Raw genomic sequence first — 23,728 nt, forward strand, 5'->3', positions numbered from 1 at the left:
AGACTCTGCCCCCCGACCCACCCCCGTTCTCTGTATATCAGCGTCGGCCCCCATCCCCGCTTCCCAGACTGTAGAATAAAATGCATTGTACAGCTCCGTGCGCTCTTCGTGTGACTTTAAATAAACACTCCCCCACCGAGCCCCGCCCCCGACTCCCCCTGGCACAGCGCCCCCAGGCCTACACACCAGTGTCCTCTCTACCCATAGACGAGTTGAGTGGAGACCAGGCTCTGTCATTGGTATTAGCTGCCCACTAGTGGCCAGTGTCGGTATTGCACAATGAACAGGCGAGGAGGGGGTGAGAGACGGGATGGGGCTGGGATATCACACAGGGACGGCTGGAGGTTGTGGAGGGAGAGGGGGATGGAGGGGTGGATATCACACACGGAGGGAGGGATGTTGTGGAGGGAGGGGGGATGGAGGGATGGATATCACACAAGGAGGGAGGGACGTTGTGGAGGGAGAGGGGGATGGAGGGATGGATATCACAGAGGGAGGAAGGGATGTTGTGGAGGGAGAGGGGGTGGAGGGATGGATATCACAGAGGGAGGGAGGGATGTTGTGGAGGGAGAGGGGGTGGAGGGATGGATATCACACAGGGAGGGAGGGATGTTGTGGAGGGAGAGGGGGTGGAGGGATGGATATCACACAGGGAGGGAGGGACGTTGTGGAGGGAGGGGGGATGGAGGGATGGATATCACAGAGGGAGGGAGGGATGTTGTGGAGGGAGGGGGGATGGAGGGATGGATATCACACAGGGAGGGAGGGATGTTGTGGAGGGAGGGGGGATGGAGGGATGGATATCACACAGGGAGGGAGGGATGTTGTAGAGGGAGGGGGGTGGAGGGATGGATATCACACAGGGAGGGAGGGATGTCGTGGAGGGAGAGGGGGATGGAGGGATGGATATCAAAGAGGGAGGGAGGGATGTTGTGGGGGGAGAGGGGGATGGAGGGATGGATATCACAGGGGGAGGGAGGGATGTTGTGGAGGGAGGGGGGATGGAGGGATGGATATGACAGAGGGAGGGAGGGATGGTGTGGAGGGAGAGGGGGATGGAGGATGGATATCACACAGGGAGGCAGGGAGGGTAGGATGGTTCCATAGATCCTGAAGAAGACTGAATAGTTAGATGAGCTCAGACTGAGATAACAAGATTAGCCTGACTAATGTTAACTGAAATCGATGAGAAAAAACAGATTCAAGGAGATTATGTGTGATGGCGAAATTACCAGATTTAAAGGTGGAAATAGGTCAAAGAAACAGAGTAGCTCGAATGTGTGGAGGGATGAACGGCTGTGGATGGGGATGGAGGGATGGGCAGATGTTTGGCTGGGGCTGGGGATGGGGGGATGGAGGGATGAATGACTGTGGATGGGGATGGAGGGATGGGGGATGGAGGGTTGAATGGATGGGGATGGGGATGGGGGGATGTTTGGCTGTGGATGGGGATGGAGGGATGAATGGATGGGGATGGGGATGGGGGATGGAGGGATGGGGGGTTGGGGGGATGTTTGGCTGTGGATGGGGATGGAGGGATGAATGGATGGGGATGGAGGGATGGGGGGATGTTTTTTTGGGGATGGGGATGGGAGGATGGAGGGATGAATGGATGGCGATGGAGGGATGGGGGGATGTTTGTCTGGGGATGGGGATGGGGATGGAGGGATGTTTGGCTGGGGATGGGGGAATGGGGGGATGGAGGGATGAATGGCTGTGGATGGGGATGGGGGGATGGAGGGAGGGGTGGATGGATGGATGGATGGAGGCATGGATGGAGGAAGGGAGAGTGGATGGAGGAGGGGTGGAGGGATGGATGGAGGGAGGGTGGAGGGAGGGGGGGTGGGTGGATAGAGGGATGGAGGGAGGGAGGGGTCGATGGATGGATGGAGAGGGGGTGGAGGGATGGAGGGTGGATGGATGGATGGAGGGAGAGAGGGTGGATGGAGGGGTGGAGGGAGGGAGGGAGGGTGGATGGATGGAGGGAGCGGTGGATGGATGGATGGATGGAGGGGAGGATGGATGGAGGGGGGGTGGAGGGAGGCAGGGAGGGGGGGTGGATGGAGGGGTGGAGGGAGGGAGGGTGGATGGATGGAGGGATGGATGGATGGAGGGAGGGGTGGAGGGAGGGAGCGGTGGATGGAGGGAGGGAGGGTGGATGGATGAAGGGAGGGAGGATGGAGGGAGTGTGGATGGATGAATAGATGGAGGGAGGGATGGAGGGAGTGTGGATGGATGGAGGGAGCGGTGGATGGATGGATGGAGGGAGGGAGGGAGGGATGGAGGGAGTGTGGATGGATGGATGGAGGGAGGGAGGGATGGAGGGAGGGAGGGATGGATGGATGGATGGATGGAGGGAGGGATGGAGGGAGGGAGGGTGGGTGGATGGATGGATGGATGGATGGAGGGAGGGTGGACGGGCGCAAACACAGCCTGGATTACCATAAACCGGAACCGAGGGACGGGAGCTGAAGGCCCCGACCGGCGCGGGCAGGGGTGGAGCCGGGCAGGCTGAGGGCAGCTGGGTGCAGAGTCTACACCTGGTTTGCTGCTGCCCCATCTGACCCTCTTCTGTGCCTCCCCCCAGGCTGGGGAAGCAGATACGCCCCCCTCTATCTGCCCCCATGGGCCCCCTGCATCCCTCCCCCCACCCCTCCATCCATCTGTCTATCAGTCTGTCCTAGGAAGCTACAGCCTCCGAACCCCCACAGTGGCGCCCCCGAATGTCCGGACCCCAGACTGCCCCCACCTCCCCCGAACTCCCCCCCCCCCCGTTCTGATGGCTGCCCCGGGGGATGACAGGGAGATGGGATCCAGGAGTCCGGGAGGAGGCTCATCAGCGTGATTCCCAGCGGAGGCTCTGTCTGTCTGTCTCCCGTCGGCCCCCCGACACCCCAGGGACCCACCTTCTTCTGCGCTGCTGTAGCCCGGACGGGACTGGATGGGGGGGGGCGGGGGGAGAGTCCAGCAGCTGTTAACCCTTTCCTGGCTGTGTGCCTGTTTCCCCCGCTCCCTCCTGCGGGTCCTTTCCCCCCGCCACAGGCTGGAGGGGGGAGCAGCAAGTGTGGGGGGGACCCCGAGACTGGGGACTCCTAAGCTCCCCTCCAAGGTTCACCCCTCTTGTGCCCCCCACAATCCCCCTCTGCCTCATGCAGCCGCTGTCAACCCTCCCGTTCCAGCCCCCCCCCACATTGACTCCCCACCTGTTCTACCCTATACAACTCCTCATCGCTCTCTGGCTCTGCCCTCCCTCCTCTTCCCCCACCCCCCTGCCAGCCCCCCACATTCTCTCCCCAGCCCCCCGCCCTACACAACCCTCATTCCCTCCCCCAATCCCCCACCCCGTATGTCCCCTCCCCACCTGTCCTCCTCCTGCAGCCCCCACTTCTCCCCTCCCCCCTCAGCCCCGCCCCTTCCCCATCGCCCCAGGATCCTCCTCCCCCCCAGCTGTCACCTCCTTCACCCCTCACCAGGGAAAGTATTTCACTGACGTCAATGGAGGCGCCAACTCCAGCAGGTGAAACCCCTGTGACACCCCCCAGGCCCCATGGCCCACGGTGCCCCTCACTCCCGACCCGCAGCCCCCCCAGCCCTGCCCCCCCAGCTCTGCCGGTGCCCCTCACTCCCCCCCGGCCCCCCCCAGCCCTGCCCCCCCAGCTCTGCCGGTGCCCCTCACTCCCGACCCGCAGCCCCCCCAGCCCAGCCCAGCCCTGCTCCCCAGCCCTCCCAGTGCCCCTCACTCCCGCCCCGCAGCCCCCTGTCATTGCCAATGCTGTTGCAATGAGGTAGAATAGCGGGGGGCTGCGGGTGGGGAGTGAGGGGCACCGGCAGGGCGGGGGGGCAGGGCCGGGCTAGCGAGGGGGCTGCGGGGGAGGAGTGGGGCCCCCCCACTGGAATCTCTCACCTTTCCCAGGGCCGCAGTTGTTCTCTCGGGGGATACACTTGACTCTGACTAAGTGGACATTGTGTCCGGGGAACAAAGCCAGCTCCCCCCCCGCGCCCCGCGACGGGGCTCTCTGGGCCCTGCGATAATGAACCGCCCCCGCCCCCCCCCCGCTTCCTTTGTCTGGTGTAGCCGGACAGGCCGCCGCGACCGGGGCCCCGCAGGAGACCGGTCAACAGCCGCGGGGTGAGAAGTGACAGAATTTCCATGTGCTGCCCCCCCCGCCTGGTGCCCCTCACTCCCGACCCGCAGCCCCCCCCGCCTGGTGCCCCTCACTCCCGACCCGCAGCCCCCCCCAGCCTGGTGCCCCTCACTCCCGACCCGCGGCCCCCCCCGCCTGGTGCCCCTCACTCCCGACCCACGGCCCCCCCCGCCTGGTGCCCCTCACTCCCGACCCGCAGCCCCCCCCAGCCTGGTGCCCCTCACTCCCGACCCGCAGCCCCCCCCAGCCTGGTGCCCCTAACTCGCGACCCGCGGCCCCCCCCGCCTGGTGCCCCTCACTCCCGACCCGCAGCCCCCCCCCGCCTGGTGCCCCTCACTCCCGACCCGCAGCCCCCCCCCAGCCTGGTGCCCCTCACTCCCGAACCACAGCCCCCCCCGCCCAGCCCAGCCCCCCCCGCCTGGTGCCCCTCACTCCCGAACCACAGCCCCCCCCAGCCCAGCCCAGCCCCCCCCGCCTGGTGCCCCTCACTCCCGACCCGCAGCCCCCCCCATCCTGGTGCCCCTCACTCCCGACCCGCAGCCCCCCCCCGCCTGGTGCCCCTCACTCCCGAACCACAGCCCCCCCCGCCCAGCCCAGCCCCCCCCGCCTGGTGCCCCTCACTCCCGAACCACAGCCCCCCCAAGCCCAGCCCAGCCCCCCCCGCCTGGTGCCCCTCACTCCCGACCCGCAGCCCCCCCCAGCCTGGTGCCCCTCACTCCCGACCCGCGGCCCCCCCCGCCTGGTGCCCCTCACTCCCGACCCACGGCCCCCCCCGCCTGGTGCCCCTCACTCCCGACCCGCAGCCCCCCCCAGCCTGGTGCCCCTAACTCGCGACCCGCGGCCCCCCCCGCCTGGTGCCCCTCACTCCCGAACCACAGCCCCCCCCGCCCAGCCCAGCCCCCCCCGCCTGGTGCCCCTCACTCCCGAACCACAGCCCCCCCCAGCCCAGCCCAGCCCCCCCCGCCTGGTGCCCCTCACTCCCGACCCGCAGCCCCCCCCATCCTGGTGCCCCTCACTCCCGACCCGCAGCCCCCCCCCCGCCTGGTGCCCCTCACTCCCGAACCACAGCCCCCCCCGCCCAGCCCAGCCCCCCCCGCCTGGTGCCCCTCACTCCCGAACCACAGCCCCCCCAAGCCCAGCCCAGCCCCCCCCGCCTGGTGCCCCTCACTCCCGACCCGCAGCCCCCCCCCGCCTGGTGCCCCTCACTCCCGACCCGCAGCCCCCCCCAGCCTGGTGCCCCTCACTCCCGACCCGCGGCCCCCCCCGCCTGGTGCCCCTCACTCCCGACCCGCAGCCCCCCCCAGCCTGGTGCCCCTAACTCGCGACCCGCGGCCCCCCCCGCCTGGTGCCCCTCACTCCCGAACCACAGCCCCCCCCGCCCAGCCCAGCCCCCCCCGCCTGGTGCCCCTCACTCCCGAACCACAGCCCCCCCCAGCCCAGCCCAGCCCCCCCCGCCTGGTGCCCCTCACTCCCGACCCGCAGCCCCCCCCATCCTGGTGCCCCTCACTCCCGACCCGCAGCCCCCCCCCGCCTGGTGCCCCTCACTCCCGAACCACAGCCCCCCCCGCCCAGCCCAGCCCCCCCCGCCTGGTGCCCCTCACTCCCGACCCGCAGCCCCCCCCCGCCTGGTGCCCCTCACTCCCGAACCACAACCCCCCCCAGCCCAGCCCAGCCCCCCCCCCGCCTGGTGCCCCTCACTCCCGACCCGCAGCCCCCCCCAGCCTGGTGCCCCTCACTCCCGAACCACAGCCCCCCCCAGCCCAGCCCAGCCCCCCCCCCGCCTGGTGCCCCTCACTCCCGACCCGCAGCCCCCCCCAGCCTGGTGCCCCTCACTCCCGAACCACAGCCCCCCCCCAGCCCAGCCCAGCCCCCCCCCGCCTGGTGCCCCTCACTCCCGACCCGCAGCCCCCCCCAGCCCAGCCCAGCCCCCCCCGCCTGGTGCCCCTCACTCCCGACCCGCAGCCCCCCCCCAGCCCAGCCCAGCTCAGCCCTGCCCCCCCCGCCTGGTGCCCCTCACTCCCGACCCGCAGCACCCCCCAGCCTGGTGCCCCTCACTCCCGAACCACAGCCCCCCGCAGCCCAGCCCAGCCCCCCCCCGCCTGTTGCCCCTCACTCCCGACCCGCAGCCCCCCCCAGCCTAGCCCTGCTCCCCCCCCCCGCCTGGTGCCCCTCACTCCCGACCCGCAGCCCCCCCCCAGCCTGGTGCCCCTCACTCCCGAACCACAGCCCCCCCCAGCCCAGCCCAGCCCCCCCCCCGCCTGGTGCCCCTCACTCCCGACCCGCAGCACCCCCCAGCCTGGTGCCCCTCACTCCCGAACCACAGCCCCCCGCAGCCCAGCCCAGCACCCCCCCGCCTGTTGCCCCTCACTCCCGACCCGCAGCCCCCCCCAGCCCAGCCCTGCTCCCCCCCCGCCTGGTGCCCCTCACTCCCGACCCGCAGCACCCCCCAGCCTGGTGCCCCTCACTCCCGAACCACAGCCCCCCGCAGCCCAGCCCAGCACCCCCCCGCCTATTGCCCCTCACTCCCGACCCGCAGCCCCCCCCAGCCCAGCCCTGCTCCCCCCCCGCCTGGTGCCCCTCACTCCCGACCCGCAGCCCCTGCCAGCCCCCCCCGAGCAGCCGGTGCATCTCCGCAGCTCCTGAGTCAACAACAGCAGCTGAGGGGAGGAAAGAGGCCCCCGGGGTGAGCGGGCCCCGCCCCAGCTGCCCCCCCGTTGCCCTTCAGCAGCCTCCCTGGGGGGCCGCGGGGGCCGGAGACCCTGGGGCTGGAGGCTGGCGGGGGGGTTGGGGGAGTTCGGACAGAGACAGAACCCAGCAGGGAGCAAAGCTGAGAGGGAAGAACGACACAACTCAACCCCAACAACGACACAACTCAACAACGGCACAACTCAACAACTACACAACTCAACCCCAGCAACGACACAACTCAACAACTACACAACTCAACCCCAGCAACGACACAACTCAACAACTACACAACTCAGCCCCCAACAACGGCACAACTCAACAACGGCACAACTCAACAACTACACAACTCAACCCCCAACAACGGCACAACTCAACAACGGCACAACTCAACCCCCAACAACGACACAACTCAACAACGGCACAACTCAACAACTACACAACTCAACCCCCAACAACGGCACAACTCAACAACTACACAACTCAACCCCAGCAATGACACAACTCAACAACTACACAACTCAACCCCCAACAACGGCACAACTCAACAACGGCACAACTCAACCCCCAACAACGACACAACTCAACAACGGCACAACTCAACAACTACACAACTCAACCCCCAACAACGACACAACTCAACAACGGCACAACTCAACAACTACACAACTCAACCCCCAGCAACGACACAACTCAACAACTCAACAACTACACAACTCAACCCCCAACAACGGCACAACTCAACAACTACACAACTCAACCCCCAACAACGGCACAACTCAACAACGGCAAAACTCAACCCCAACAACGACACAATTCAACCCCCAACAATGACACAACTCAACAACGGCACAACTCAACAACTACACAACTCAACCCCAACAACGACACAACTCAACCCCCAACAATGGCATAATTCAACAACTACACAACTCAACCCCCGAACAGCTACACAATTCAACAACTACACAACTCAACACCCCTATAGCTACCCAACTCAATCCCCCAACAGCTACACATCTCAACCCCCAACAATGACACAACTCAACAACTACACAGCTCAACCCCCAATAGCTACACAACTCAACTGCCCAACAGCTACACAACTCAACACCCCAATAGCTACGCAACTCAATCTCCCAACAGCTACACCACTCAACAGCTACACAACTCAACACCCTAACAGCTGCACAATTCAACAACTATACGACTCAACACCCCAACAGCTACAGGACTCAACACCCCAACAACTACACTACTCAACCCATCAACAGCTACACAACTCATCAGCCTCACAGTCACACAACTCAACACCCCAGCAACTACAGGACGGAACACCCCACAGCTACACAACTCAACACACCAACAACTACAGGAGTCAACCGTCCAAGAGCTAAACAACTCAACACAGGAGCAATTGACACAGCAAGGAATTAACACACCAATGCACCAACTAACACAATAAACACAACTGAATGGTGAACACTGCAAACGGCAAAGCAACCAATGCACCAAACAACAACACAACTGACCAGTGAACTCTGCAAACATCTGACCTCGCCCAGCAGAGACATACATCTCTAAGCAAACTCAAGCTAAACAACTGAACAAACCAACAAGTAGCTCACCAAATCAACACTAACACAGCAAGTAACCAAACAAACAGTTAACACACCAACCAATCAACAAAGCAACTAACGCACCAAACAACCAACAACTGAAACACCAGCGACCATGACACACTAAACAAACAACAAACAATGAAAGAAACAAATAACACACCAAACAACCATCACATCACAATGCCACAGCAAACAACCAAACTACTGCCACAGCGCACAACTAACACAACAAATAACCAGCACAGCAAACAACGAACACAGCACACAGCCAAAAAACAACACAGCAAACAACGAACACAGCACACAGCCAAAAAACAACACAGCAAACAACGAACACAGCACACAGCCAAACAACAACACAGCAAACAACGAACACAGCACACAGCCAAAAAACAACACAGCAAACAACGAACACAGCTCGCAGCCAAACAACAACACAGCAAACAACGAACACAACACACAGCCAAACAACAACACAGCAAACAACGAACACAGCACACAGCCAAAAAACAACACAGCAAACAACGAACACAACACACAGCCAAACAACAACACAGCAAACAACGAACACAGCTCGCAGCCAAAAAACAACACAGCAAACAACGAACACAGCACACAGCCAAACAACAACACAGCAAACAACGAACACAGCTCGCAGCCAAACAACAACACAGCAAACAACGAACACAGCTCGCAGCCAAACAACAACACAGCAAACAACGAACACAGCTCGCAGCCAAACAACAACACAGCAAACAACGAACACAGCACGCAGCCAAACAACAACACAGCAAACAACGAACACAACACACAGCCAAAAAACAACACAGCAAACAACGAACACAGCTCGCAGCCAAACAACAACACAGCAAACAACGAACACAACACACAGCCAAACAACAACACAGCAAACAACGAACACAGCACACAGCCAAAAAACAACACAGCAAACAACGAACACAACACACAGCCAAACAACAACACAGCAAACAACGAACACAGCTCGCAGCCAAAAAACAACACAGCAAACAACGAACACAGCACACAGCCAAACAACAACACAGCAAACAACGAACACAGCTCGCAGCCAAACAACAACACAGCAAACAACGAACACAGCTCGCAGCCAAACAACAACACAGCAAACAACGAACACAGCTCGCAGCCAAACAACAACACAGCAAACAACGAACACAGCACGCAGCCAAACAACAACACAGCAAACAACGAACACAGCACACAGCCAAAAAACAACACAGCAAACAACGAACACAGCTCGCAGCCAAACAACAACACAGCAAACAACGAACACAGCACACAGCCAAAAAACAACACAGCAAACAACGAACACAGCACACAGCCAAACAACAACACAGCAAACAACGAACACAGCACACAGCCAAACAACAACACAGCAAACAACGAACACAGCACACAGCCAAAAAACAACACAGCAAACAACGAACACAGCACACAGCCAAACAACAACACAGCAAACAACGAACACAACACACAGCCAAAAAACAACACAGCAAACAACGAACACAGCACACAGCCAAACAACAACACAGCAAACAACGAACACAACACACAGCCAAAAAACAACACAGCAAACAATGAACACAGCTCACAGCCAAAAAACAACACAGCAAACAACGAACACAGCACACAGCCAAACAACAACACAGCAAACAACGAACACAGCACACAGCCAAACAACAACACAGCAAACAACGAACACAGCACACAGCCAAACAACAACACAGCAAACAACGAACACAGCTCGCAGCCAAACAACAACACAGCAAACAACGAACACAGCACGCAGCCAAACAACAACACAGCAAACAACGAACACAGCACGCAGCCAAACAACAACACAGCAAACAACGAACACAGCACACAGCCAAAAAACAACACAGCAAACAACGAACACAGCACACAGCCAAAAAACAACACAGCAAACAACGAACACAGCTCGCAGCCAAACAACAACACAGCAAACAACGAACACAGCACACAGCCAAAAAACAACACAGCAAACAACGAACACAGCACACAGCCAAACAACAACACAGCAAACAACGAACACAACACACAGCCAAACAACAACACAGCAAACAACGAACACAGCACACAGCCAAAAAACAACACAGCAAACAACGAACACAGCTCGCAGCCAAACAACAACACAGCAAACAACGAACACAACACACAGCCAAACAACAACACAGCAAACAACGAACACAGCACACAGCCAAACAACAACACAGCAAACAACGAACACAGCACACAGCCAAACAACAACACAGCAAACAACGAACACAACACACAGCCAAAAAACAACACAGCAAACAACGAACACAGCACACAGCCAAACAACAACACAGCAAACAACGAACACAACACACAGCCAAAAAACAACACAGCAAACAATGAACACAGCTCACAGCCAAAAAACAACACAGCAAACAACGAACACAGCACACAGCCAAACAACAACACAGCAAACAACGAACACAGCACACAGCCAAACAACAACACAGCAAACAACGAACACAGCACGCGCTAAATAGTTAATGCAACAAACCTACACAAGAAACAACTAACACAACAAATGACCAGACACCTAACATACCAAACTAAGCCAACCAACAACCCAGACCTAGCACAACCAAACAACTAACAACCCCCCCAAGCTGAAAGACACACCCAACACATGAAAACAGCTAAGCCAACAGTCAAAAGCCAACACAGCCAACACCCAAACAGCTAACGCACTACACAAAGTGACGCACCAAAGCAGGTTACCCAACAATCAAAAAACCAACGCAGCCAACACCATGAACACAGGGAACAGCCCAACAACTCAACCATTGAACCGACAACTGCCAGTTAAACAATTTTAACAGCAAGCAATTAATGCAACACACACACACAGCTACACAAGAGCCCGCCAAGGCAAGAAGAAACTGCCTGGAAATCACCACACACACACACACACACACACACACACACACACACACGTCAGCCAGCAGGAAAGTGACATCTCCTAATGGAGCAACCCAGCCCCAAAGTGTCAGCTAAACAAGTCACCACTGCACTGACCCCAAGGCCTGAAGGGGCAAACAATACAGCCCCCCCCCGCCCCCCCGACTCTGCAGGGAAGAGCCAGCTGGCTAGCTGGAGGGGTGTGAGGGGAGGTGGATGGACGCGTGAAGAGAAAGCTGGGAGAGGGGCAGAAAGGGAGGGATGGGGGGGTCTGGGGAGACAGAGGGGTCCAGGGCGGGTGGAGGGATGAGGTGTGGAGGGATCGATACAATGGGAACTAGGTTTTGCCCGTAGCCACCGAACCGAATGAAACAAAGGAGGGCCCTGCGGTGTGATGTGTGTGAGGGGACTGGGGGGCCCCCTGATATCACACGGCCCTGAGCCTTTCAGCCTGGGACCCCCCCCCATCCACCAGGGGTTTATTCCTTTTGATGTTAATTCTTATCACAATAATAACACCAGACAGAATTGACTGACTTGACTTCTGTGTCACCCAGATGGGGAGCCAGGACTCCTGGGTTCTCTCCCCGGCTCTGGGGCGGGTGTGGGGTCTGGCAGTTAGAGCAGGGGGGGCTGGGAGCCAGGACTCCTGGGTTCTCTCCCCGGCTCTGGGGCGGGTGTGGGGTCTGGCAGTTAGAGCAGGGGGGGCTGGGAGCCAGGACTCCTGGGTTCTCTCCCCGGCTCTGGGGCGGGTGTGGGGTCTGGCGGTTAGAGCAGGGGGGGCTGGGAGCCAGGACTCCTGGGTTCTCTCCCCGGCTCTGGGGCGGGTGTGGGGTCTGGTGGTTAGAGCAGGGGGGGCTGGGAGCCAGGACTCCTGGGTTCCCTCCCTGGCTTTGGAAGGGGTCTGGTGGGTCCAGAGCCCTGCAGAACAAAGAAGGGGGGTGGGGGAGAGAGAGAGAGAGAAACTTTCCAGCGCCCGGATCTTTCAGGACCCCCTCCCCTCAAAAAAAGATGAAAATACGCAGGAGAAACAGGCGAGGCAGGACAATGGGAGGGGAGATGAGATTTCTGTCTCTCTCCCGCTCCCACCTCTCTCTGACAGCCCCCCCCCCCGTTATCAGCCCCTGGGACCCTCCCAGCCTCTCTCTGGAATGCGCCCCGAGGGGGGGGACAGAGGCGGGGGAGGGGGGTCTGCGGACTGAGCCGCTCCATTCATGGGCACGTTCACACCGGCTCCTGGCCCGTCACTCGCCGGGTGGGGGGAGCAGGGGCTATAAAGGGGGGCGGAGGGCCCCGGGTGACACAGATCGCATCAGGGCTCCGGCTGCCCCACCTGTCTCTGGTGAGATGCGGGGCCAGGTCACCCCGTGGGGGGAGAGAGAGCTGGGGAGGGGGAGGATGGGGTGGGAAGAGGGGGAGAGTGGGGGTGGGCAGGGAAGGCTCTGGGTGGGGGTAGCTGGGGCTGGGCGGTAGCGGGGAGGGACACTGCCTTGAGGGAGTGGGGGGCGGGAGGTGGGAAGGGGGTTAGGCAGGGTGCAGGAGGGGGCATGGGTGGGATGGGGGGATTGTTGGGGGTTGGAGGAGAGGCAGGGTGGGAGGATGGGGAGGGGGTTTGGAGAGGGGGCTCGAGGTGACTCTAAACTGCCCCCCATCTCTTTCTCACTCCCCCCCCCAGGTCTTTCCAATCTCTCCTGTGAAACTCTAATTAGGTGAGTCTCTCACACACAGAGAAGGGGAGGGGGATTTAGGTGGGGCAGGCGGGACCCCAGGGCTGGGAGTGGGGGAGGCAGCAGGGGATGCTCTGCCCAGGATGGGGCAGGCCTTGGCAGCACAGGGGGGTTCCCAGGGCTGGGAGTGAGGGGAGCCCAGCAGGGGGCACTATCTCTGGGCTGGTGGGGGCTCTGACAGTGCAGGGGGGAGCCCACTCTCACTGCCCAGCTCTCTCCCCCCTCCCCCATCCCAGCATGGGTGATGCCCACATGGCCGAGTTCGGGGCGGCTGCCCCCTACCTGCGGAAGTCAGACAAGGAGCGCCTGGAGGCACAGACCCGGATCTTCGACATCCGCAGCGAGTGCTTCGTGCCCGACGAGAAGGAGGAGTTCGTCAAGGGAAAGATCGTCAGCCGGGATGCGGGGAAGGTGACCGTCGAGACCGAGAACCGCAAGGTGAGGCCGGGGATACCGGAGTCGGGGGGCAGGTGGGTGAGGTCGGGGGGTATGGACAGTGAGGAGCCAGAGGTCGAAAGGGAGGCTAGGGGTAGGGATGGTGAGAGGTCAGAGGTCAAAGGGGAAGATGGGGCAAGGGATATTAGAGACTGCAGTCAGGGGCTAGAGGGGAGGACAGGCTGTGGGGCACCAGGGGTTAGGGGTTAAAGGCCAAATAAGGGGAGGAGGCTCAAAGAAACAGAGATGGGTGGTGCTGGTCTGACCTCACAGCTTGCAGGACGGCAGGGTGCGGTTGGGTGGAGGTAGCACCACCCCTCATTCCCCCCCCCATGACACTTTCTTCCTGCCCAGACGGTGACGGTGAAGGAGTCGGACATCCACCAGCAGAACCCGCCAAAGTTCGACAAGATTGAGGACATGGCCATGCTGACATTCCTGCACGAGCCGGCCGTGCTCTACAACCTCAAGGAGCGATACGCTGCCTGGATGATCTACGTGAGTCTGGGGGGTCCCCTGCAGTCCCCTCGCTCCCCCACACCCACGTTGCTGGGGTACCCATAGGGTGGGGGAGCTCCTGGGGTCTCCACCCTGCATTATCCCCCTCTGGGAGTTGCTGTCTTCTAGATCAGGGGGAGCATCATCTCCTTCCTAGAACAGGGGGAGTAGCCTGCTGTTCTAGATCAGGGTGGCATCATCTGCCATTCTACATCAGGGGAATTCCCTGCTGTTCTATATTGAGCGGGGTGTTCTTGAACCTGTTCTAGACCACAGGGGTCACCAGCTCCTTGTTAGATTGGGGGTCTGGTGGTGTCATCCCCTGATCTAGATCAGAGAAGAGACCATCGCTCCCATTCTAGATCAGAGAGTGAGCATTGTTTCCTGTTATAATTCCTCCCCAATCTATCAAGTCCTGTTCTAGATCAAAGGACGTGACATCGTCTTCCTTTCTGGCATCTCATGTTCTAGATCAGGGGAGGGTTATTGTCTTCTAATCTAGATAAAGGAAGGAGTGTTTTCTTCCATTCTTGATGGGTGGGGCTTGTCTGTAGTTCTATATTGGTGAAATAGGTATGTCTCTGGATCTAGATCAGGGAAGGGGTGTTTTATCCCATTCTAGATGGGGCAGGTGCATTGTCTCCTATTCTAGACTGGGGAGATGGATGTGTCTCTGCTTCTAGATCAGGGAAGGGGCATCATGTCCAGTTCTATACCGGAGACAGTGCATCATCTCCCATTCTAGATCAAGAAGGGAAGGTGTCACCTGTTCTAGAACAGAGGAGGGAGGCTGCTCCATAGCACTGACCCTCTCCATCAGTTCTCACTCACTGTAGGGTAGGTTCTCAATCTCTTTACCATGGGTCTTCCCCTGCTGTTCTGACTCTTCTCTCTGGCTCTCTCTCCATCCTTCCCCCTGTCCTGTTCCCCCTCTCCAGACCTACTCAGGACTGTTCTGCGTGACAGTCAATCCCTACAAGTGGTTGCCGGTCTATAATGCGGAGGTGGTAGCTGCTTACAGGGGCAAGAAGAGAAGTGAAGCCCCGCCCCACATCTTCTCCATCTCTGACAGTGCCTACCAGAACATGCTAACGGGTAGGGATCTAACCCTGTCCTTAACTATACCCCTAACCATAAATATAATCCTAACCTTAACTCTACCCCAGCCATAACCCTATCCTTAACTATACCCTGTCACGGAGTCACCAAGACGATGCTCTGGAACTACTCCCTATGAAGTGAGTCAGGGAAGCCTCCTCTTTCGGAGCGGACTGTCTCCAGGGCAAGAAGCTCACATGGCTTCCACCTTCCTGAGTCTGACCTCAGAGCATTCAGCCTCCCCTTCCCCTCCGTGTGCTTCCTGCAGCAAGTCCACCCGGTGTGGGATCCTGCACCCCCAACTCCGCAGTCAGACGTGACTCTCAGCCAGTGTAAAACAGAAGGTTTATTAGTTGACAGGAACATAGTGTAGGACAGAGCTTGTTAGCACAGAAATCAGTGACTTTCAGCCAAGTCCATGGAATCTCAGGGTTGGAAGGGACCTCAGGAGGTATCTAGTCCAACCCCCTGCTCAAAGCAGGACCAATCCCCAATTTTTGGCCCAGCTCCCAAATGGCCTCTTCAAGGATTGAACTCACAACCCTGGGTTTAGCAGGCCAATGCTCAAACCACTGAGCTACCCCTCCCCCCTGTGCACCAAGCCAGCTGAGAGTGACTCGCCTCTAGCTGCCTGGCCCCTGTACTGACCGCTGCTCCTCCTCCAGCCTTTGTCTCGCTTCCGGGCCAAGAGTCACCTGGTCGCATCCCCCTCCTGGGTCTCAGGTTATGAAGGAGCGGACATAGCATCCCCGCAGGCAGCTGGAGCAACCCGCGCAAAAGTCACACACCCTTATTCCCATCACCTAGACACTGGAGCAATACACAGGGAAACTGAGGCACACACAGCATCCATGCAAAACAGTAAGACTCACATAGGCTCACATATAACATAACAAGGGACAATCCCCACTACGTCACATCCCTCCCCCTTTCGAGACTGGACTGAGCAGGGTCACTTTAGCCAGTGACCTGGGGAAGTTCAGGCCTCCCTCTCGGGACAAAGCATCAACCATAACATTTGCACTCCCCTTAACATAGACCACCTCCATGTCAAAATCCTGGGAGGACAGACTCCACCTCAGGAGTTGGCATTGGCCCCTCTCATCTGGTGCAGCCACGGCAGGGCAAGTGGTCCATGTACACAGTGAAGCGTCACCCAAAGAGATCCGGCTGCAGCCTTTTAAGAGCCCACTCCCTGGCCAGGCGTTCCTTCTCTGTGGCCGCGTAGCCCTGCTCCCGGGGCAGCAGCTTCCTGCTCAGGGACATGACGGGGTGTTTCTCCCCCTTTGCATTGGCCTGCGCCGGCACCGCACCCAGCCCTTGTCTGGGGCATCGGTGAACACCATAAAGGGCTTCTCAAAGTCTGGGTTTCCCAGCACCGGGCCCGTGACCAGATCCTCCTTCAGAGTGCAGAGAGCCCTCTGGCACTGCCCGGTCCAGACCAGCTTGTCTGGCTTCCCCTCCTTGCATAGCTCAGTGATGGGAGCTGACACAGAGCTAAAGTGGGGCACAAACCTCCGGAAGTGCCCCACCATCCCAATAAAGGCCTGGGTCTGTTTCTTAGTCTGGGAGCAGGCCAGTCTCTGATCACCCCCACCTTGGCTGGCTCTGGCTTTAGGCAGCTGCTCCCCACCTTGCACGTCCTAGCTTTTACAGTCAGCCCTGCATCCTGGAGGTGACTCAGCCCCTCTTCCCCGGGACACATGGTCCTCCCAGGTCTGGCTAATGGCACAGATATCATCCATGTACACTAGGGTAAAACTCTCCATCCCCCTCAGTAACTGATCCATCTGGCACTGGCAGGTGACCAGAGCCTCCTTGTGGCCGAAAAGTAGGACCAGGGATTTGTACAGCCCCAAAGGGGTGACAAAAGCAGGTTTCAAGCTGGCGTCTGGATCCAAAGGCACCTGCCAGTAGCCTTTGGTGAGATCCCTGGTCATGGGGTACTGAGTCCCTGAGTCCCCCCCAACTTGTCTAGGATCTTATCAGGCCTAGGTATGGGCAGGCACCAGACATGGTGATGGCACTGAGCTTCCAATCGGCCGCACAGAATGGGATCAGCCCATCTTTCCTGGGGACCAGCACCACGGGAGAGGCCTCGGTGGATGGCTGGATCACCCCTAAAGCCAGCATGTCTCTGACCTCCCTCCAGGGCCTGGGCTGTGTTCCCAGTTACTCTGAATGGGGAACACCTGATGGGAGGGCTGGCTCCCGTCTCCACGCAGTGGTCAGCTCAGTTAGTGAGCCCAGGCCGGTTGGAAAACAGCTGTGGGTACAACTGCAGGATCTCTGTGATCTCTGTCTGCTGGGCAGGGGTTAGCTGGTCAGAGAGGGGAACTGATTCCAGCAAGGGGCCGGCTCCTGTCTCAGGGAAGAGACTCACCAGGAGATCTTCCCCCTTCTCCCCCTGGCCACACACGGCCAGCACCAGCCTCTCCCTGTCATGGTACGGCTCCATCATGTTGACCTGGTCCCCTCGGTGGCTGTGAGCCCAGCTGGGCAGGTCCACCACATCGTTCTCCTCATTCAGCTGCTTGATGACCGTGAAGGGCCCGTCCGGGGCAGCTTGCAGCTTATTCTTCCTCACTGGGACGAGACCCCTCACCTGGTTCCCGGTGCCACAGGCTGAGTGGCCGTACCAGACCTTCTGCCTCCCTTGCGCCCTGGCTAGGTTCTCCCTGGCTGGACCCATGAGCTCAGCGAGCTTTTCCCGGAAAGTCAGTCCATGCTCCACCACTGATTCTCCATCGGGGGAGGCCTTCCCCTCCCATCCGTCCCTCCCCAGTCCAGGGCCACCTTCTGAAAAGGCTCCTCTATGACAGACAGATGTCTCGAGGCTGCTTTACCCATGTCCCTGGCCTTTTGCACCTCTGGACAAGGCAGCCCTGGTTGGCAGCTGTCCCGCCCTGGCTGTGGTTCCCCACACTCAGCTGGGGTCTCTGATCCCCCTGGGCTCAGCTTTGCCCCGGCTGTCCCATTGGGGGCCAGCAGCAAGCCTGCTGCTTTGCTCACCATTTCAGAGCCAGTGTGAGCCACCTCCCCCGTGTGCAGGGGGGCGGGGAGCATCTCTCTGTCCCATTCAGCCCCAGGGCTCTGGTTGCAGGCAGGCAGGTATCCTGAGCCTAGCAGCGCCTCTGCCCAGCCATGCTGACCGCTTCAGTCTCAGCCGATTGGTTCCCTGATTCAAATTCAGACCCTCGGCCGTTACAGGAGCCGGGCCTGGATCCTGTCCCAAAGAGATACAGTCATCTCCCAACAGGACCTCACAGCCGATATCCTGGAGAACCCCAATGACCAGCCAGCCCCACCCCTCCTGGGTCTGCACAGGGATCCGGGCCATAGGCAGGGTGAGGGGCTTCCTACCTAGGACCTTCACCCAGCTCACCCAGGCCCTCAGCATCTGGGGGGCTGCACCACCCGGGGCCTGACACCAGTTCTCTCTGTCCCAGGATCTGGCCACCCCAGGAATGTCTCCCCATTGACCATCACCTTCCGCTCCCACTGGGGTCCGAGGGGCCTGAGCCCAGGAGGGTCCATGCAGACAAATATGCTGGGGCCGAGAGTGGGAGCTAGTCGCCCACCCCGCCCATCCGGCTAAACAGCTCTATGGCCTTGGGACCCAGGAAAGGGGCTAGACACGGAGCCTTTCCGCAGGGCCAGGCTGGTTCCAATAGCCAGCCTTCCCAAAGGCCGCGAGACAGGCATCTATATCTACCCCTCCTTAACCTGGGGCAGCAATTTAGTGTCGAGGTTCCCTGCGGAACTGGCACCCCGGGGTCCATCTCGACTCATCCCTGGATGGGTCCTTCTGCCTCTCAGCTCAGCCTTCGCCAGTTCCTGCTGCCTCTGTCTCTTCTGCTGTTCTGCTTCACTCCTTCCCTGCCTCTCATGGTCCTCTGACTCCTTCGATCTCAGCTCCAATTGCATCCGTCTCAGATCCACCAACGGGGAACCCAGTGAAGACCCCCAGCTGGTTGGGGACACAGGTCTCCGGGATACCCGGCTGCTCCCTGCCTCTCTCGTGGCCCCAGGTGGGTCAGGAACTGGCTCCTTAGAGTGATCCTCCTCTTCCAACTGAGCAATCAGCTGTGCCTTAGTGAGCTTTCCAATGCGCAGCCATCTCTCTGCACAGCTCTACAATGTCCTTCTTAAGCAGATGGTTACAGGCCATCACTCTGCTGTTCCCAAGTGGTCATGGACTCACAGACTCGTTTTCTCTCAGCTCCCCATGATCCCCGGGAGGAACCCTTCAGTGCGACAGCCCTGCTCGGGGGTCCACTCTCTCGGGGTTAAACCATAGACTCCTCCACCTCCTGCCTCCCGGAGCCTCCAGCACGCCCGTCTCTCACTAATCGCCCTTCCTTTTACTGCTCCCCAGTCACTTACTGCAGGATGCTCTGTCCACGGGGTGCAGTTTATCCCACCTCTGCCACCAGTTGTCACAGTCACCAGGGCCATGCTCTGGGACTGCTCCCTACGAAGCCAGCCAGGACTCTGGGGGAGCCTCCTCTCTGGGAGCAGCCTGTCTGCAGGACACACAGCTCACCCGGCTTCCACCTTCCTGGGTCTGACCTCGGAGCATTCAGCGTCCTCTGCCCCTCCGTGCGCTTCCCACAGCGAGTCCGCCCAGGCGGGGTCCTGGGGAAGCCAGGGGGTCCTGCCCCCCAACTCCGCAGTCAGAGATGACTCTCAGCCAGCCAGTAAAACAGACGGTTTATTATCAGGGGTAGCCGTGTTAGTCTGTATCCACAAAAACAACAAGGAATCCGGTCTTAAAGACTAACAGATTTATTTGGGCATAAGCTTTTGTGGGTAAAAAACCCACTTCTTCAGATGCATGGAGTGAAAATTACAGATGCAGACATAAATATACTGACACAAGAAGGGAAGGGAGTTACCTCACAAGGGGAGAACCAGTGCTGACAGGGCCAATTCGATCAGGGTGGACGGTGTCCACTCCCAATAATAGATGCGGAGGTGTCAATTCCAGGAGAGGCAAAGCTGCTTCTGTAGTGAGTCAGCCACTCCCAGTCCCTATTCAAGCCCAAATCAATGGTGTTAAATTTGCAAATTAATTTTAGTTCTGCTGGTTCTCTTTCAAGTCTGTTTCTGAAGTTTTTTTATTGAAGGATGGTTACTTTTAAATCTGTTACTGAATGTCCAGGGAGATGGAAGTGTTCTCCCACTGGCTTTTGTGTGTTACCGTTCCTGATGTCTGATTTGTGCCCATTTATGCTTTTACATAGGGACTGCCCGGTTTGGCCAATGTCCATGGCAGGGGGCATTGCTGGCACAGGATGGCATCTATCACATTGGTAGACATGCAGGTGAACGAGCCCCTGATGGGGTGGCTGATGTGGTGGGGTCCTCTGATGGTGTCACTAGAGTAGATATGGGGACAGAGAAGGCAACGAGGTTTGCTACAGGGATTGGTTCCTGGGTTAGTTCCTGGTTCCTGGGTCACACACCCATCTGTGGTGTGGTGTGTGGTTGCTGGTGAGTATTTGCTTCAGGTTGGGGGCTGTATGTAAGCGAGGACTGGCCTGTCTCCCAGGGTCTGTGAGATCGAGGGATCGTTTTCCAGGATAGGTTGTAGATCGTTGATGATGCGCTGGAGAGGTGTTAGCTGGGGGCTGGACGTGATGGCCAGTGGCGTTCTGTTCTTTTCCTTGTTGGGCCTGTCCTGTAGTAAGTGATTTCTGGGTACCCTTCTCGCTCTGTCAATCTGTTTCCTCACTTCCCCAGGTGGGTATTGTAGTTTTCGAATTGGCCTTGTCAGCACTGGTTCTCCCCTTGTGAGCTAACTCCCTTCTCTTCATGTGTCAGTATATTTACGTCTGCATCTGTAATTTTCACTCCATGCATCTGAAGAAGAAGGTTTATTAGTCGACAGGAACACAGCGTAGGGCAGAACTTGTTAGCACAGAAATCAGTGACTTTCAGCCAAGCCCATCTTGGGGGTCGGGGAGCCCAGAACCAAGACTCTGGTCCTCCCCCTGCGCCCCAAGCCAGCCGAGACCGACTCGCTTCCAGCTGCCTGGCCCCTGCTCTGCCCTGCCCGTTGCTCGTCCTCCGGCATTTGTCTCACTTCTGGGCCAAGAGTCACCTGGTCACATCCCCCTCCTAGGTCTCAGGTTACGAAGGGGCGGCCATAGCATCCCTGCAGGCAGCTGGAGCAACCCCCGCAAAAGTCACACACCCTTATTTCCACCACCTAGACATTGGTGCAATACACAGGGAAACTGAGGCACGCAGAGCATTCATGCATAACGGTAAGACTCAGGCTCACATACAACATAACAAGGGAAAATCCCCACTGCATCACATACCCCTAACCATAACCATAAATATAACCCCAATCTTAACTATACCCCAGCTATAACTATACCCCTAACCCCCCAACACACACACCCCTTCTGCCTCGCCAAGAACACCTACCAACACAAGCTGAGAGGTGCGTCTCCCCGACACCCCACGCTGTCCCTGACATCACTCTCCTGACCCACACACCTGGGCACCTCCCTTCCCTCCTACCCCCCCATCCTTCCCACCCCCTAACTGACCCCCCAATTCCACCCACCTCCCACTCCAGTCGCTCCCCTCACCCTCTCCTTGTCCCGTACCCCTTCCTCATCCATCCTCCCAGACATAATGCCCCCTTCTGCCCTACCCACTCCTTGTCCTGGCTCCCTCCCACCCATTCCCCCTCCCTCCAATCCCAGCCACCCCATATCTCCCTCACACCCCCTGCCACCCCCCTACTCCCCCACGGCTGCCTGCTAACCCCTCTTCTCTCTTCCAGACCGAGAAAACCAGTCCATCCTCATCACGTGAGTACTTACCTTCCCCCCACCCACCCCACCCACTGTCCCCCTGGAGGCCCCAGCTGCCTCCTGCCCCCCTGCGCCACCCCCCATCTCACTCACCTCCTTCTTTCTCCCCAGCGGAGAATCCGGCGCAGGGAAGACGGTGAACACCAAGCGGGTCATCCAGTACTTTGCCAGCATCGCGGCCATCAGCGACCGCAAGAAAGAAGGGACCAGCGCCAACAAGGTGAGACCTCCACCCTGATGCTGCCCCGCCGCAGACCCCCCCCATGTTGTTAGCTCAGTACCTCCCAGTGCTGCAAGCTTCCCTGTGACAGTGCCCCACAGAGGGTGGTATGGGGAAGTTGTGGGGAGGATCTGTAGCCAGTTCTAACCGTCCCCCTTCTGTTTTGACCCTCAAGGGGACCCTGGAGGATCAAATCATCCAGGCCAACCCCGCCCTGGAGGCCTTCGGCAACGCCAAGACCTTGCGGAATGACAACTCGTCCCGATTCGTGAGTATCTGGGGAGTCTCCGCGGGGCTGGGGGTGAGATCTCTGGGTGTTTCTGTGGGTGTGTCCCGGGGCTGTACCTGGGGGAAAGGGAGGCTGGAAGGCAGAGGTGTCTGTGTGGGGCTGGGATCACAGGTGCCAGCTTCCTCCTTTCCCCGAAGGTGGTTCAACCCCCGCTCCACCCCAGGCCCCACCCCCTACTTCACCCCTGCCCCCAAAGCTCCACCCCACCCTGCCTTTTCCCACCCTCTTCTGCCCCCTCCCCTGAGCACGCCCTGCCCCTGCTCCTCCCCCGCCCCCCAGCACCTCCTGCATGCCCCTGAATAGCTGATCACAGTGGGCAGGAGACACTGGGAGGGATAGGAGCTGATCGGTGGGGTCGCCCGTGGGTGCTGTGCACTAATTTTTTTCCATGGGTGCTCCAGCCCTGCAGTGGTTGCCTATGGGTGGGATGACAACAGGGAGGGAGGGTTTGTGGGGCTGTGTCTGGGGTGCTGGGCAGATCTGTGGGACTCTGTCTGGGTTAGGAGGCATCTGTGGGGCTGTCCTTGATGTATCAGCCACCTCCCCCACTGGACACACCCCACACATTCTCTTCCTCTAGGGTAAATTCATACGGATCCACTTTGGGGCGACAGGGAAGTTGGCTTCAGCTGATATCGAGACCTGTGAGTGAGAGGAGTGTCAACGTTCTCAGCTGTCTGTCTCTTCATCCACATCTATCTAATCTCTCTATCTGTCTATCCAGCCCCATCCACCCCATCTATCTATCTATCTATCTATCCATCCATCCCCATCCACCCCATCTATCTATCTATCTATCTATCCATCCATCCCCATCCACCCCATCTATCTATCTATCTATCTATCTATCTATCTATCTATCCCCATCCACCCCATCTATCTATCTATGTATCTATCTATCCCCATCCATCCCATCTATCTATCTATCTATCTATCAGATCTCTTGGAGAAATCCCGGGTCATCTTCCAGCTCAAGGCAGAGAGGAACTATCACATCTTCTACCAGATCCTGTCCAATCAGAAGCCAGAACTTCTTGGTGAGTCAGTGGGGGGGCAGCAGTGGGAAAGATGTCCCATGGCAAGCGGCTCTTCTCTGAGTCCAGGATCAGGGCCCACTATGGGCTCTGAGGAAATCCTGGAAATCAGTTCAGCCATTAACCAACCAACCTTCCTTCCTTACTTTCC

General features: G+C 59.0%; 1 protein-coding gene across 1 annotated transcript in view; it reads left to right on the top strand.

Moving 5' to 3' along the window:
* Window positions 1-12,737: 12,737 nt before the first annotated feature.
* Window positions 12,738-23,728, top strand: part of LOC141997004 (myosin-6) — a 33,380-nt gene continuing 22,389 nt past the window's right edge. Inside the window, exons 1-10 of the mRNA XM_074969310.1 lie at window positions 12,738-12,785; window positions 13,119-13,152; window positions 13,407-13,608; window positions 13,960-14,103; window positions 15,042-15,198; window positions 22,004-22,031; window positions 22,146-22,254; window positions 22,430-22,522; window positions 23,124-23,187; window positions 23,482-23,580. Of these exons, the coding sequence (XP_074825411.1) occupies window positions 13,408-13,608; window positions 13,960-14,103; window positions 15,042-15,198; window positions 22,004-22,031; window positions 22,146-22,254; window positions 22,430-22,522; window positions 23,124-23,187; window positions 23,482-23,580 (895 nt within the window). The 5' untranslated portion in view covers window positions 12,738-12,785; window positions 13,119-13,152; window position 13,407. The remainder of the gene's footprint in view (window positions 12,786-13,118; window positions 13,153-13,406; window positions 13,609-13,959; window positions 14,104-15,041; window positions 15,199-22,003; window positions 22,032-22,145; window positions 22,255-22,429; window positions 22,523-23,123; window positions 23,188-23,481; window positions 23,581-23,728) is intronic.

The sequence above is a fragment of the Natator depressus genome, chromosome 13 (assembly GCF_965152275.1).
Source record: "Natator depressus isolate rNatDep1 chromosome 13, rNatDep2.hap1, whole genome shotgun sequence".
NCBI lineage: Eukaryota > Metazoa > Chordata > Testudines > Cheloniidae > Natator > Natator depressus.